General features: G+C 30.7%; 2 protein-coding genes across 2 annotated transcripts; both read left to right on the plus strand.

The window, feature by feature from the left end:
* The first annotated feature begins 2,341 nt into the window (after positions 1–2,341).
* Positions 2,342–3,011, plus strand: LOC111391362. The gene has a single exon (XM_023016562.1). It carries the CDS (start codon positions 2,427–2,429, stop codon positions 2,757–2,759), a length of 333 nt encoding a protein of 110 aa, XP_022872330.1. The 5' UTR covers positions 2,342–2,426; the 3' UTR covers positions 2,760–3,011.
* A 9,192-nt stretch (positions 3,012–12,203) lies between these two features.
* Positions 12,204–12,921, plus strand: LOC111391359. Its single transcript, XM_023016559.1, has one exon. The coding sequence runs from the start codon at positions 12,356–12,358 to the stop codon at positions 12,686–12,688; it is 333 nt and encodes a 110-aa protein (XP_022872327.1). The 5' UTR covers positions 12,204–12,355; the 3' UTR covers positions 12,689–12,921.
* Positions 12,922–13,984: the final 1,063 nt, after the last annotated feature.

The following is a 13,984-nucleotide window of genomic DNA, read 5'->3' on the forward strand; positions in this document are numbered from 1 at the left end:
CATCGTAGGTCCCAAGTGGGTGATAAAAGAATGCCAAAAAATCACCCACCCTCACCATGTTGTGTGTTGTTTGACCAAGTTCTGTGCAATATTTTTTTGCATGTGTAGCTCTATTCTTATTGTTTTTGTAATTTACAGACAGAAAATTAATTCATATATATTCTTATTGCCTTTTTTTATGTTATGATTTCCGACTTATAGAGAAAAATTGATACAGTAGGAGGGGTGAAAAACAATGAACTCAAGGAAAAGTTTATTATTTTAACAAATAACTGTATTCTTGATTTCTAGTTGAAGACATTTTTGACAAAAAAAAAAAAAAAGAAAGGGAAAAAAAATGGAAGAGGTGCAGTCATACGTAGTTTGTGAATGAGTATATAATGTTTTTCAGGAAAAAAAATAAATATAAAAATGTGAATTATTTAGAACTTCTTTAAGATATAGTGATACTGTATTTTTGCAGTTTAGGCTTCATTATGATTTAATGATGCAAGTAATAATTGTAACAAATTTTCTAAAGGGTGCAACACTTGATATGATTCTACTGTAATTGAGTTAACTATTAATGGAAGAGGTAATCCAAACATGTTAAGGTTCTATTTCAAATATTGTAACATAATTCAAATGAATAATTCAAATTATTATTATTATTATTATTATTATTATTATTATTATTATTATTAATGCATTTAAACGAAGTGGATATACCCTTACAATCAATGCTAATGGAGGCTTTTAACAGGATAACACATAATTATAGAATATTTTAATTTTTAAAAATTGTTATACTAAGGGTTTATTTAACATGACTTTCTAATTTTGCTTCTACTTCTTGTAGAAGTGCTTATTGAAAAATATATATTAGGCCGTTGTTTGAGCCACATTAGGCAAAAAAATCATTCTTAAACAGTAATTTGACATTATTTCAACTACACATTCTTTAATAAAAAAATATTACTCGCAAATTCAAAAATTTTCCTTATTTTTTAACCACACATTTCACACCATAACACTATTCCAAAAATACATTTTCTTGTCAAAAATGGGGTTCAAACAAGGGCTAGATAAGCTTTCTCTGAAGCAATTCTAGCCAAGTATAGAACATTCAAAAAATTATTTAAATATGTTCAAAAGCAATTATATAAAAAATAATTTTTTATTTTCCCAAGTCCGCCCAAACAAAATCAAGCGTGTCAGTGGAGTTCTTTAAAAGCATTCCTAATGCAGACAAATGTAGTATGTTCATACATCTGTGTGCCATAAACCGGGCATTTGTTACGTTTGAAAACTATGGGCATGGACGGATGTTCATATTTTGCGCAGCCCCATCAGTTGAAAACAATGAATTTAATGTTCAATAAATGGCCTGTACAGAAAATCCCAATTTGGTCCCCATTTTTTTAAAATCATTTTTCTCAAATTCGTTTTTTATCATATATTTTATGCGACCTACACCATTTATTAACTTTTCAACCACAAATTTCTTTAATTTTTATCAAAATCTACTCAAATTTTGAATTTTTAGTTACAATAAAAAAAGGACAATGTAATGATCTCCACATTGATATCTATGAAACTTAGTCTGATTTTACTCTTTATTTACTAGTAGAAAAGGGTCACAAGGTTATAGTTTTTTACTCATAAATGACTTGAGAAAATAGAGAGCAATAAGAGTTGAAAGCAAGTGAAAGATGAGGGTTTTTGTTGGTGGACCTAACCCTTGACTTAGTCGTCAAGTTAGAAATTCTATCGAGGTATTTTTGCGATCTCTACTTTTCTTTAGATAGAAATATATCAATACTTGAGCACCAGCTATGCTTGTATTCTTAATCGGTGTTCGACAGATGTGTCATTAGTCATGCTCTATCAAATCACATTTGGTACTTAATTTTTCTAGGGATATCCATGTATTTACTAAATAAGATATTGGTCTAATACAAAACAATCTATATGTTACCAAAAAATACTTTATTACTGATATTATCATTTTTCAAACAAGAAAATCCATCTAGTGTGGCTGTGATTTTCATGATATTGACCCAATATGCTGCGGTTAATCTACAAGAATCCAAAATCAAGAGGTCGAAACATGCATGGAGTCGAAAAATGCATATAAAAGCCTTAAACCGTGTCAACCGAAAGTAAAGTAACAGTCAATCAGACATTAAAAATTTCCCCTAGAAAGGTAAAAAATTTAATTGCCAAAATGGTCCACACATTAGTTGGGGCCCTGCACACATCTTTTCATAATCCATTGCCCAGTGTCCCTTAGAACATGGAGCAAATTATGGCAGTTTTCCCTACTATAAGTCTTCTCCTTTTCCTCTCCCTCCTACTACTATATTTCTCTCCCAAGTCCCAATTTATGGCAAAAAAATAAAAAACCCATAAATTTTCTATAGTCTGGAGCAGAAATTAAGAGAGAAATGGACGTTGAAATGGTTAAGTGTGAGTGTTGTGGATTGAAAGAAGATTGCACTCAGGATTATATAAGTGATGTGAAGGCAAAATTTGATGGTAAATGGCTCTGTGGTTTGTGTTCAGAAGCTGTAAGAGATGAAATTAATAAAGGGAATAAAGAATTTGTAATGGAAGAAGCTGTTAAAGCTCACATGTCATTTTGTCGTAAATATAAGTCGAATCCAGCCATTCGAGTTGCAGATGGGATGAGGCAAATGCTAAGGAGAAGGTCGGGTGATTTGCCGTCTTCTTCTTCTTCTTCAAAGAAATACACAAGCTCTGCAGCAAAATCTTATTAGTAACCAAAGTAAAGGGATGCCTCTCATCTTTGGTTGGAATAAGGTATAACAATTTGTTTTGTATGTATATTTGGTACGCAGTACTAGATTCAACGTTATGGTGTAATAATAAGATTTTAACATTTTGTTTCTTACTGTCTCGTGCTTTCTAATTCTCTTCCTTACCCAACATCCCATTCATAGCCAAGTCTTGTTTGTACATACATTTTAATTTCAATGGAGCCATCTACCTGGCTTTTGTTTCTTTTTCAATTTATGTTTTTTACCTATGTTCATATATTTTCTTCTGCACTAAAGCAACAACACACTGTGTGTAAGTGAGTGGGGGTGGAGAGAGATTTGGCCTAATCTAATAAATCAAGTTTTTTCCATTAAAAATTTAGTGCATGTTTTGTAGCTATATTTTGATTTATTCACAATTTTCAAGGATTTCAGCATTGGTTATAAAACTTGATGATAGTTGATTTTCGAAGAACTCCATTTTGTTGAATCTTTTTAGTGCTCGAAAGATAATTTGATAAGCCAATCGATTTCTCCGTGTTTTAGAATTTTTCTTGATTGTCCAATCAAAATTTTGGTACTCTTTTACACAAAAAATATAGTTTAATTTTAACTCGACTCATCTTCCCTTTTCCTTCAAATGATCTCCAAATTTTGTAATTTTCTTTCTAGAAAAGAAGAGAAAAAAGGAGGATCGAGGGAAAAAGTCAACATAGAAAAGATTTTCTAAAAGAGAAATGTTACGTATCATCACCTATCTACGTGATAGTATACTTCACTGGTTCATTGCTCAATGAATCAAAATATTTCTCGACTTTGTTAAACAATGAATTTTGTGTTCATCGTCGTTTAAACTGGTGCTGCGTAGTATTGTTCAAAAAGAATTATACAAACCTTCACTTGCTAGAAATTACTTTCTTAGAACTATGCTATATTCTTCAATTTTTCTTTAATAATACGTGTTATTTTATTCCTAACAATAACTAGTGATTCTAATTTCTGATTGAAGCATATCTTGATATCTGCCTTCCATCAACCTGTATTTCAATTCAATCTAATTAAGCTTCAGTTAGGTTTATGTTTGGCTAATCTTAAAAGAAATTAGTTATACACAAATTTTCTTATAAATGAATAAATAAATTTGTAAATACGGAAGAAAATTAATATAACAAATTTTACTTTTAAAAATAAGTTTAAGTTAACGCCAATCATGTAATTGATATAATCAATTAACAAGGATCAAACGGAGGGTTATCAAACTATTGACATATGTATATAATATTTACTATAAAACAAAAAGGTGCTCATACTTTTTCTGTTTTGATTAGTTTACCAACTATTATTAAAGAGACAATAAACCATATTAAATACCTCAACAAACTCAACTAATCACTACGTGATTAATTTTAATAATTCTTGTATTATGTCTTCGCAAGAAGCAATCTACGTGTGATCTCGATCTTGCAATTAAGAGCTGCCTCACTTAAGGTATCTAAGATGTCGACAATCCAACTTTTGTATTCGTAACGGTCAACTCTGGACATCAAAGGCTCAGGCCCAACATCAAAACGGTCCATATATTTTGGACAATTTTTTATGATTAGTCCATTTAACATTTTGAGCCCATTTTAAAGATTCAATTATCCACCCAAAATACTTGACATGCAGCCCAATAATTTGAAAGGATCTTTTAGAATTCAATCAATATGTCTTCAAAATTCCAAAAATCTGCTCGCCTCTCTCTCTCTCTCTCTCTCTCAAGAAGAGTGATTCACTGAAGATTTAAGTCCGAAGAAGCAGTCTACTGGAGTCTGATTGCCATCGTCGTCTGCCCTAGGCTATGCCGCCTAAAGGCCCCCAGCCCACTTAATGTGGAAATGTGGAAATTGTCACTTAATTCTTACTTTCAATCTTGAAGTTATGGATCAAAAATTATGCACGTTTGAAGTTAAATAGATGAGCAAACTTGAGATTTGCATATCAAACTCTATATTTTCCCAACATACTCGACTTTTGCCTAGCAAACTCAATATTTGACCAGAGTGATGTATGTTGGATCAATTGTACATGCACACATCATGATATATGTTGGATCATTTTGCAAGCGTGCACATAATGATGTATGTTGAAAACTTTACTTGTGAGATGTTATTGTTTTTGTTGTTGTAGGCTAATCATTGAACAATAGTGGTACCGTACCTCCAAACTAGTTGTTTAAGGTCAAAAAAGAAAAGAAATGAAAGGAAGTGGCATTAATTCAAAGTCAAGTAGGAGTTATTGATAAGTACTTCAATCGCACTAAGATAAAAGAGGGGAAGAATGAGGAAGATTATGTTCAAAATAAAGACTTAAATCAAGAGGGTTGATTTTTTATGAATTTTGAGGATCCCGGAAAATTGGAAAGCCATTGATAAAAAAAAACAAGGAATTATGTAGTTGAAATGGATCCAAAAAGAGTTCATGGAATCTTATTTTTGAAGATAGTATAAGTAGATATTTCAATTCATTACAATATAAGTGGTTAGTACGAAATGATCTAACAAATGATAGAAAATTTCTAGAATACTCAGTTTCTTAAGACATAGTCTTTTTCTTTTGTTGCATGTTGTTTAGGACGTCAAGAATTCTGAATAGAAATGGTCAATTGGATAATGATGGATACAAAAATTGGCATAATCTACATTGGTGTCTTAAAATTCATAGAGCAAATGAGGAGAATATACATTACATGACTGACTGGATTGAAATGGAAAACAAACTTTGAAGAAAAAATACAATTGTTGAAAGCATACAATTGGTGATCAATGAAAAAGAGAACAATGGAAACAAGTGCCACGGAGGATCATCGTTATTGTGAAAAGAGTCGCCAAAAACATTTTGAAATTTCGAGAAGATGATGAGATGCTTTATGTTGAGAACAATAGCCTCTATTCGTAAATGATAATAATGGTTGTTGAATTCGATCCAATAATGCAAGTGCACATTTGGCATGCTAGGATTTTATATCTACATCTTAAAATTTAAAAGGTGAGGATGACATCATAAACTAGTTTGCCCAAGGTGGATGGCTTCTCTCTTGTAAATGCCAAATTCCCCCCAGTAAAGTAATACACATGTTGGCAAGTTAATTGACGAGTTCAATTATCAAGAAAGTTTAATATGCAAAATATTTCTCTGTCATACTTGATTATATTCCATATGCAAGTCACGATGAGCAAATATTCCTAATAAAATGATGTGTAGATGATTAAACAATTTCGTCAATAATAGACGAATATTAGCTCGGATTTTTTAAGGTAGATGATACATCATGACTTGAACATTCAACATAGTTTAAATATTTTTTGAAACAATCTTGAGCTTGATATTGATGATATTAGAGGGAAATGTATGATAACAAAGGTAACATAAACATGATGCATTAGAAATGAACCCCAAAGCTTTGTATATTCTGTGTGGATATAATAGTCCTCCTTTGGAATGACATAATGCATCTACACATTATTCTCTTCTGCTCCCAAGTAATGAAAAATTTTCAAAGATGAGATTAAAGGTGCTATACTAAAGTCATCGTCACAAACACATTGGAAAATTCACGTTAAAAGAGTCAAACCTATAAAAGAGCAAATTGCACAAATAAGGGTCGTTTTACTTGACTCGGCAAATATTAGTGAAGATTTTAAAATGAAGACTAAAGCCTTAGCAACATATGAATTTGAGAATTTTAAGTTCCTTCTTGACATGATAATCTTTTACACAATGTTGCATGCAGTCAATATTGTGAGCAAATTTCTTCAAGACAAATATATGGATATTAATCATACTAGCAACATCATAGAAGGACTTGTTTCGTTGCTCGAAGAGTATAGAGAAATTGTTTTTGTTATTCCCATAGATGAAGCAAAACAAATGGAAAGTGAAATGAAAATTAAATTTTTATTGAAAAATGTATAATTCAAAGAAAGAAGCAATTTGATGAATGTAGCAATGATAAGATAAAGTTATCACTTGAAGAATCTTTTGCAGTTGACTACATCTTTATAATTGATCAAACACAATCTTCACCTCAAACTCGATGTGAACAATTCAAATGATATGAAAAGACATTTGGATTTTTCTTTAATCTGGAGACGTTACGACATGCAACTATTGACAATTTGTTGAAGTTTTGTATGAATTTTGATTAGTATCTAGAACAAAATGGACATTTGAATATTAATGGACTTAAATTATGTTCGGAGTTAACAATTTTTGAGATGTAATTTACCAAGTGAAACAAAGAGAATGCAACGCCCAAAATCTTAGAATTTGGATTTGTTACAAAAACGTCCTTCTTAGGTATAGGAAATTCAAATTAAAATAATTTTTTTTATTATTTTATTTTTATTTCATAGATTAATGTAGCGCCTTGAGCCATAGCAATCCATGACATTGTTAAAACCTTGAACCAGCGTAACCATACATATATGGTTCATAAAAGTGTGAAAAATAACTTGGACCAAAGCTCTAAGGAAAATGCCATTTGTACAAAAAAATGGTTTATCACCTTCTTGACAGATTCTCACATTCGCATGGGACCCGAGTGAAAAAATAATAATAAAAAATTGCTTCGCCTCCCCTTATGAGTCTGTTCTGTCAAAAAGGATGTCAAACCCTCCCTGTACAAACAGCAAGGTCCAAGCTCTAAAACTTCGGGGACCAATTGCAAAATTGAAGAAATTTTACTTTTGTAAAATTGGGATTTTTTACATTCGGACATCTCTCTTAAAAAAATTTGATTTAGCAATCAAACGAAGTCCAAATTTTTTTTAAAAATGAATTGTAAGCATATTACACCTTGGATAATTACATGTTAAACTTTCATATAAAAATTCAATCGATAGATGGGTCGGACCTATTTGTTCTAACTTTAGCAGCCATTGGAAAAAGATCAATAACTTGAGTTTTAGACACTCAAAATATGTGATTCCAAATCTGAGAGATAGATAACTCATATGGCTACCTTCTCCAACTTGAATCACCTCAAAATTTCAAAAATTTTGGTCATTTTGAATTTTTAAACATAGGGACAGAAGCTGAAAATTTGTAAATACTAGCTTTGCAAACTCAAAACAACTAGATGAACCACAATAAATGTATCCTATCCACATTGAACAAATTTCCATCAAACAAGTCGGTCTTTAAACATTCAAAACCTCAGTATTAAAATATCCAAAAATTTAAATATTGGTTCGAACATAATATGAGTCAAATAATAATTTTGGGGTTCACATCAGCACTACTGCTCTCCTTCGCGCCGCTATCGACTGCATTAATCTAAAATTGTTAGGTAGGGAGGTTGAGTATTTAATAAAAACACTCAATAGACTCATTCTCACGTTATATCAAAACATATCACAATTTAAGCATATACTCATGTAATTTAAATTTATAAAGAATAAGCATATCGATAATCGACAACATACAAGCACCGGGTGCACCACAATGTCACGAATTTCACATATCTGGTGCAACTACACCACCAGTTCTTATTTTAACCTCATAAGGAGTCACATATAGCATACAATCACAATTATACAATTTACATAACGATTTACTAACACATGATGTGGCGAAATTTAATTAGATTGAAATCTCATCAATCAAATAATTTCTCCACTTACATTTTGACACCTCATCATTATATAAAACATTACATAAATAGTTATGTACAAGAAGTATTTCCCTAACTTGACTTTGACAAAAAATTTAATTTTAATTTCTATCAAACAGTGGCTTAGTTAAAAGTTAATTAGAAAAAAATTGATCTTAAAAACTACAATCTTAATAGTGTGTTTCTCTTTTGAGTTAATGGCAATTGAAGTACAAACAGTAATAAATTTTCGTTGGATGATAACATTCTCATCATTATATTACTTGTTAAAAATTTATCTTCCTGCGAGATAAAATCGACAACAACATACGAAGCATTCAAAATTTCATGATCGATTCTTAAGAAATGCAATTGACTTCTTGCTCAAATCATACCATCCTACATATCTTTGTCGAACAATTAATTTTGTATATGTATTTTATGGTGAGTTCGCCATTGATTGCAATGCAAAACAAGAAAAGAAAAAGAATTACGAAGAAAAGATTGCAAATTATGCAGTGAGTTGCTTTTGTAGCAAGAGGCCTAGATTAATACTTCTTTTTCATCTTCAATGGTGGGTCCAATGTCCTTAATTTGCACAAATTATTAAGTTCATGTCCACCAATTTGAAATACAATGGGAAGCTTACAAGAAACAAATTTCTGTTCCAAAATATTCAATTGTTGTGGACTAGCTACAAGAGAGTTTGTTACTAGACATGTCTATTATTCAATGCCACCCCCTTCAAGCTACAAATTTTAATGAGCTACTTGTCAAGCTTTTGTTACTTGTTTTTCTGATAGAAGTAATCTAACTTAAAGTCAATTTAATTTATAGTTAAATTGTGTTTTTTTTTTTCGAAAGTACAGTTAAATTGTGTTATATTTCAAGACTTACATGAGCATGTTTGGGAAGTATTTATAATCAATTTAAATTATAAATAAATAAAAATAAGTAACGGATAAGTGAATAATACTTTTAAATTCGTCGATAGATAAAAAATGACTTAAATATTTAAGAACAGTTTATAAATGTACACCGAACATAGGCATACGTGTGAATTTAAAAGGACTTCATCAGTCATTCATTTCCCCAACTCATATATGTTTAATCGGGACAAACACACCATTTAAAACATTTCACATGGATATTTCATAAATAAACTATACTAATTTTATTTGTGAAAGTGACACCCTTTCTTCTTTTGTTGATTACTAGCATAAAATGTACTAACATTGATCTAATAATTAAGTTTGGCCAATAAGTCACGCCCAATCAAGTCAACGTGCACAAGTGAAAGTAACCTTGTATCATTAGGACATTGCCTAGACCAACCATAATAGTACTTCAATATGGAAAAACTGAGAATGTCATGATTAATAATTGAATTTCACAAAATATATGGTGTTAGAAGGTTATCAATATTACGTAAGAGGGAAGAAAAGATTAGGAAGGTTTGAATAGTTTTAGAAGATTATATGTCTCATTTCTTTGAGACTCTTCAGATGGAGTTATTGTTTGCCTTACGCCTTTTGTATGAAAATGATTGTACAGAAGTTTACCAGATTACTCACATCGTAGGTCCCAAGTGGGTGATAAAAGAATGCCAAAAAATCACCCACCCTCACCATGTTGTGTGTTGTTTGACCAAGTTCTGTGCAATATTTTTTTGCATGTGTAGCTCTATTCTTATTGTTTTTGTAATTTACAGACAGAAAATTAATTCATATATATTCTTATTGCCTTTTTTTATGTTATGATTTCCGACTTATAGAGAAAAATTGATACAGTAGGAGGGGTGAAAAACAATGAACTCAAGGAAAAGTTTATTATTTTAACAAATAACTGTATTCTTGATTTCTAGTTGAAGATATTTTTGACCAAAAAAAATGGAAAAAAAAAATGGAAGAGGTGCAGTCATTCGTAGTTTGTGAATGAGTGTATAATGTTTTTCAGGAAAAAAAATCAATATAAAAATGTGAATTATTTAGAACGTCTGTCTCAGGACAAATTTAAGATATAGTGATACTGTATTTTGCAGTTTAGGCTTAATTATGATTTAATGATGCAAGTAATAATTGTAACAAATTTTCTAAAGGGTGCCGCACTTGATATGATTCTACTGTAATTGATTTAACTATTAATGGAAGAGGTAATCCAAACATGTTAAGGTTCTATTTTAAAAATTGTAACATAATTAAAATGAATAATTCAAATTATTATTATTATTATTATTGCATTTAAACGATGTGGATATACCCTTACAATCAATGCTAATGGAGGCTTTTAACAGGATAACACATAATTATAGAATATTTTTCTTCTTTAATTTTTTAAAATTGTTATACTAAGGGTTTATTTAACATGATTTTCTAATTTTGCTTCTACTTCTTGTAAAAGTGCTTATTGAGAAATATATATTAGATAAGCTTTCTCCAAAGCAATTCTAGCCAAGTATAGAACATTCAAAAAATTATTTAAATATATTCAAAAGCAATTATCTCAAAAATAATTTTTTATTTTCCCAAGTCCCGTCAAACAAAATCAAGCGTGTCAGTGGAGTTCTTTAAAAGCATTCCTAATGCAGACAAATGTAGCATGTTCATACATCTGTGTGCCATAAACCGGGCATTTGTTACGTTTGAAAACTATGGGCATGGATGGATGTTCATATTTTGCGCAACCCCATCTGTTGAAAACAATGAATTTAATGTTCAATAAATGGCCTGTACAGAAAATCCCAAATTGGTTCCCATTTTTTAAAAATCATTTTTCTCAAATTCGTTTTTGATCATATATTTTATGGGACTTACACCATTTATTAACTTTTCAAACACAAATTTCTTTAATTTTTATCAAAATCTACTCAAATTTTGAATTTTTAGTTAAATAAAATAAGGACAATGTAATGATCTCCAAATATATATCTATGTAACTTAGTCTGATTTCACTCTTTATTTACTAGTAGTAAAGGGTCACAAGGTTATAGTTTTTTACTCATAAAAGACTTGAGAAAATAAAGAGCAATAAGACTTGAAAGCAAGTGAAAGATGAGGGATTTTGTTGGTGGATCTAACCCTTGACTTAGTCATCAAGTTAGAAATTCTATCGAGGTATTTTTGCGGTCTCGACTTTTCTTTAAATAGAAATATATCAATACTTGAGCAACAGCTATGCTTGTATTCTTAATCGGTGTTCGACGGATGTGTCATTAGTCATGCTCTATCAAATCACATTTGGCACTTAATTTTTCTAGGGATATCCATGTATTTACTACATAAGATATTGGTCTAATACAAAACAACTTATATGTTACCAAAAAATAATTAATTACAAATATTATCATTTTTCAAACAAGAAAATCCACCTAGTGTGGCTGTGATTTTCATGATATTGACCCAATCAATCATGCTTCTTGTACATTTTATTTGATATCAAATTTGACATTGTGCCACATGTCGTAGCATGATTAGACAGTTTTTAAAAATTACACACGTTCCCGTCAACAACATTTTGAATTTTCAAATGATGTCAAACTTCATGTATAATGTGGAATGTACAATAAGCTTTATTCTGACCCAGTATGCAGCGGTTAATCTACAAGAATCCAAAATTAACGGGTCAAAACATGCATGGAGTCGAAAAATGCATATAAAAGCGTTAAACCGTGTCAACCGAAAGTAAAGTAACCGTCAATCAGCCATTAAAAATTTCCCCTAGAAAGGTAAAAAATTTAATTGCCAAAATGGTCCACACATTAGTGGGGGCCCTGCACACATCTTTTCATAATCCATTGCCCAGTGTCCCTCAGAACATGGAGCAAATTATGGCAGTGTTCCCTACTATAAGTCTTCTCCTTTTCCTCTCCCTCCTATACTATTTTCTCTCCCAAGTCCCAATTTATGGCAAAAAAATAAAAAACCCATAAATTTTCTATAGTCTGGAGCAGGAAATTAAGAGAGAAATGGACGTTGAAATGGTAAAGTGTGAGTGTTGTGGATTGAAAGAAGATTGCACACAGGATTATATAAGTGATGTGAAGGCAAAATTTGATGGTAAATGGCTCTGTGGTTTGTGTTCAGAAGCTGTAAGAGATGAAATTAATAGAGGGAATAAAGAATTTGTAATGGAAGAAGCTGTTAAAGCTCACATGTCATTTTGTCGTAAATATAAGTCGAATCCAGCCATTCGAGTTGCAGATGGGATGAGGCAAATGCTAAGGAGAAGGTCAGGTGATTTGTCGTCTTCTTCTTCTTCTTCAAAGAAATACACAAGCTCTGCAGCAAAATCTTATTAGTAACCAAAGTAAAGGGATGCCTCTCATCTTTGGTCGGAATAAGGTATAACAATTTGTTTTGTATGTATATTTGGTACGCAGTACTAGATTCGACCTTATGGTGTAATAATAAGATTTTAACTTTTTGTTTCTTCCTTAATCCTTACCCAACATCCCATTCATAGCCAAGTCTTGTTTGTACATACATTTTAATTTCAATGGAGCCATCTACCTGGCTTTTGTTTCTTTTTCAATTTATGTTTTTTACCTATGTTCATATATTTTCTTCTGCACTAAAGCAACAACACACTATGTGTGCATGTGAGTGGGGGTGGAGAGAGATTTGGCCTAATCTAATAAATCAAGTTTTTTCTATTAAAAATTTAGTGCATGTTTTGTAGCTATATTTTGATTTATTCACAATTTTCAAGGATTTCAACTTTGGTTATAAAACTTGATAATAGTTGATTTTCGAAGAACTCCATTTTGTTGAATCTTTTAAGTGCTCGACAGATAATTTGATAAGCCAATCGATTTCTCCATGTTTTAGAATTTTTCTTGATTGTCCAATCAAATTTTTGGTGCTCTTTTACACAAAAAAATATAGTTTAATTTTAACTCAACTCATCTTCCCTTTTCTTCAAATGATCTCCAAATTTTGTAATTTTCTTTCAAGAAAAGAAGAGGAAAAAGGAGGATCGAGGGAAAAAGTCAACATAGAAAGGATTTTCTAAAAGAGAAATGTCACGTATCATCATCTAACTACATGATAGTATACTTCACTGGTTCATTGCTCTATGAATCAAAATGTTTCTCGACTTTGTAAAACAATGAATTTTGTGTTCATCGTCGCTTAAACTGGTGCAGCATAGTATTGTTCAAAAAGAATTATACAAACCTTCACTTGCAAGAAATTACTTTCTTAGAACTATGTTATATTCTTCAATTTTTCTTTAATAATACGTGTTATTTTATTCCCAACAATAACTAGTGATTCTAATTTCTGATTGAAGCATATCTTGATATCTGCCTTCCATCAACCTATATTTCAATTCAATCTAATTAAGCTTCAGTTAGGTTTATGTTTGGCTAATCTTAAAAGAAATTAGTTATACACAAATTTTCTTATAAATGAATAAATAAATTTGTAAATACGGAAGAAAATTAATATAACAAATTTTACTTTTAAAAATAAGTTTAAGTTAACGCCAATCATGTAATTGATATAATCAATTAACAAGGATCAAACGGAGGGTTATCACATATGTATATAATATTTACTATAAAACAAAAAGGTGCTCATACTTTTTCTGTTTT

This window comes from Olea europaea, unplaced genomic scaffold, assembly GCF_002742605.1.
Source record: "Olea europaea var. sylvestris unplaced genomic scaffold, O_europaea_v1 scaffold784, whole genome shotgun sequence".
NCBI lineage: Eukaryota > Viridiplantae > Streptophyta > Magnoliopsida > Lamiales > Oleaceae > Olea > Olea europaea.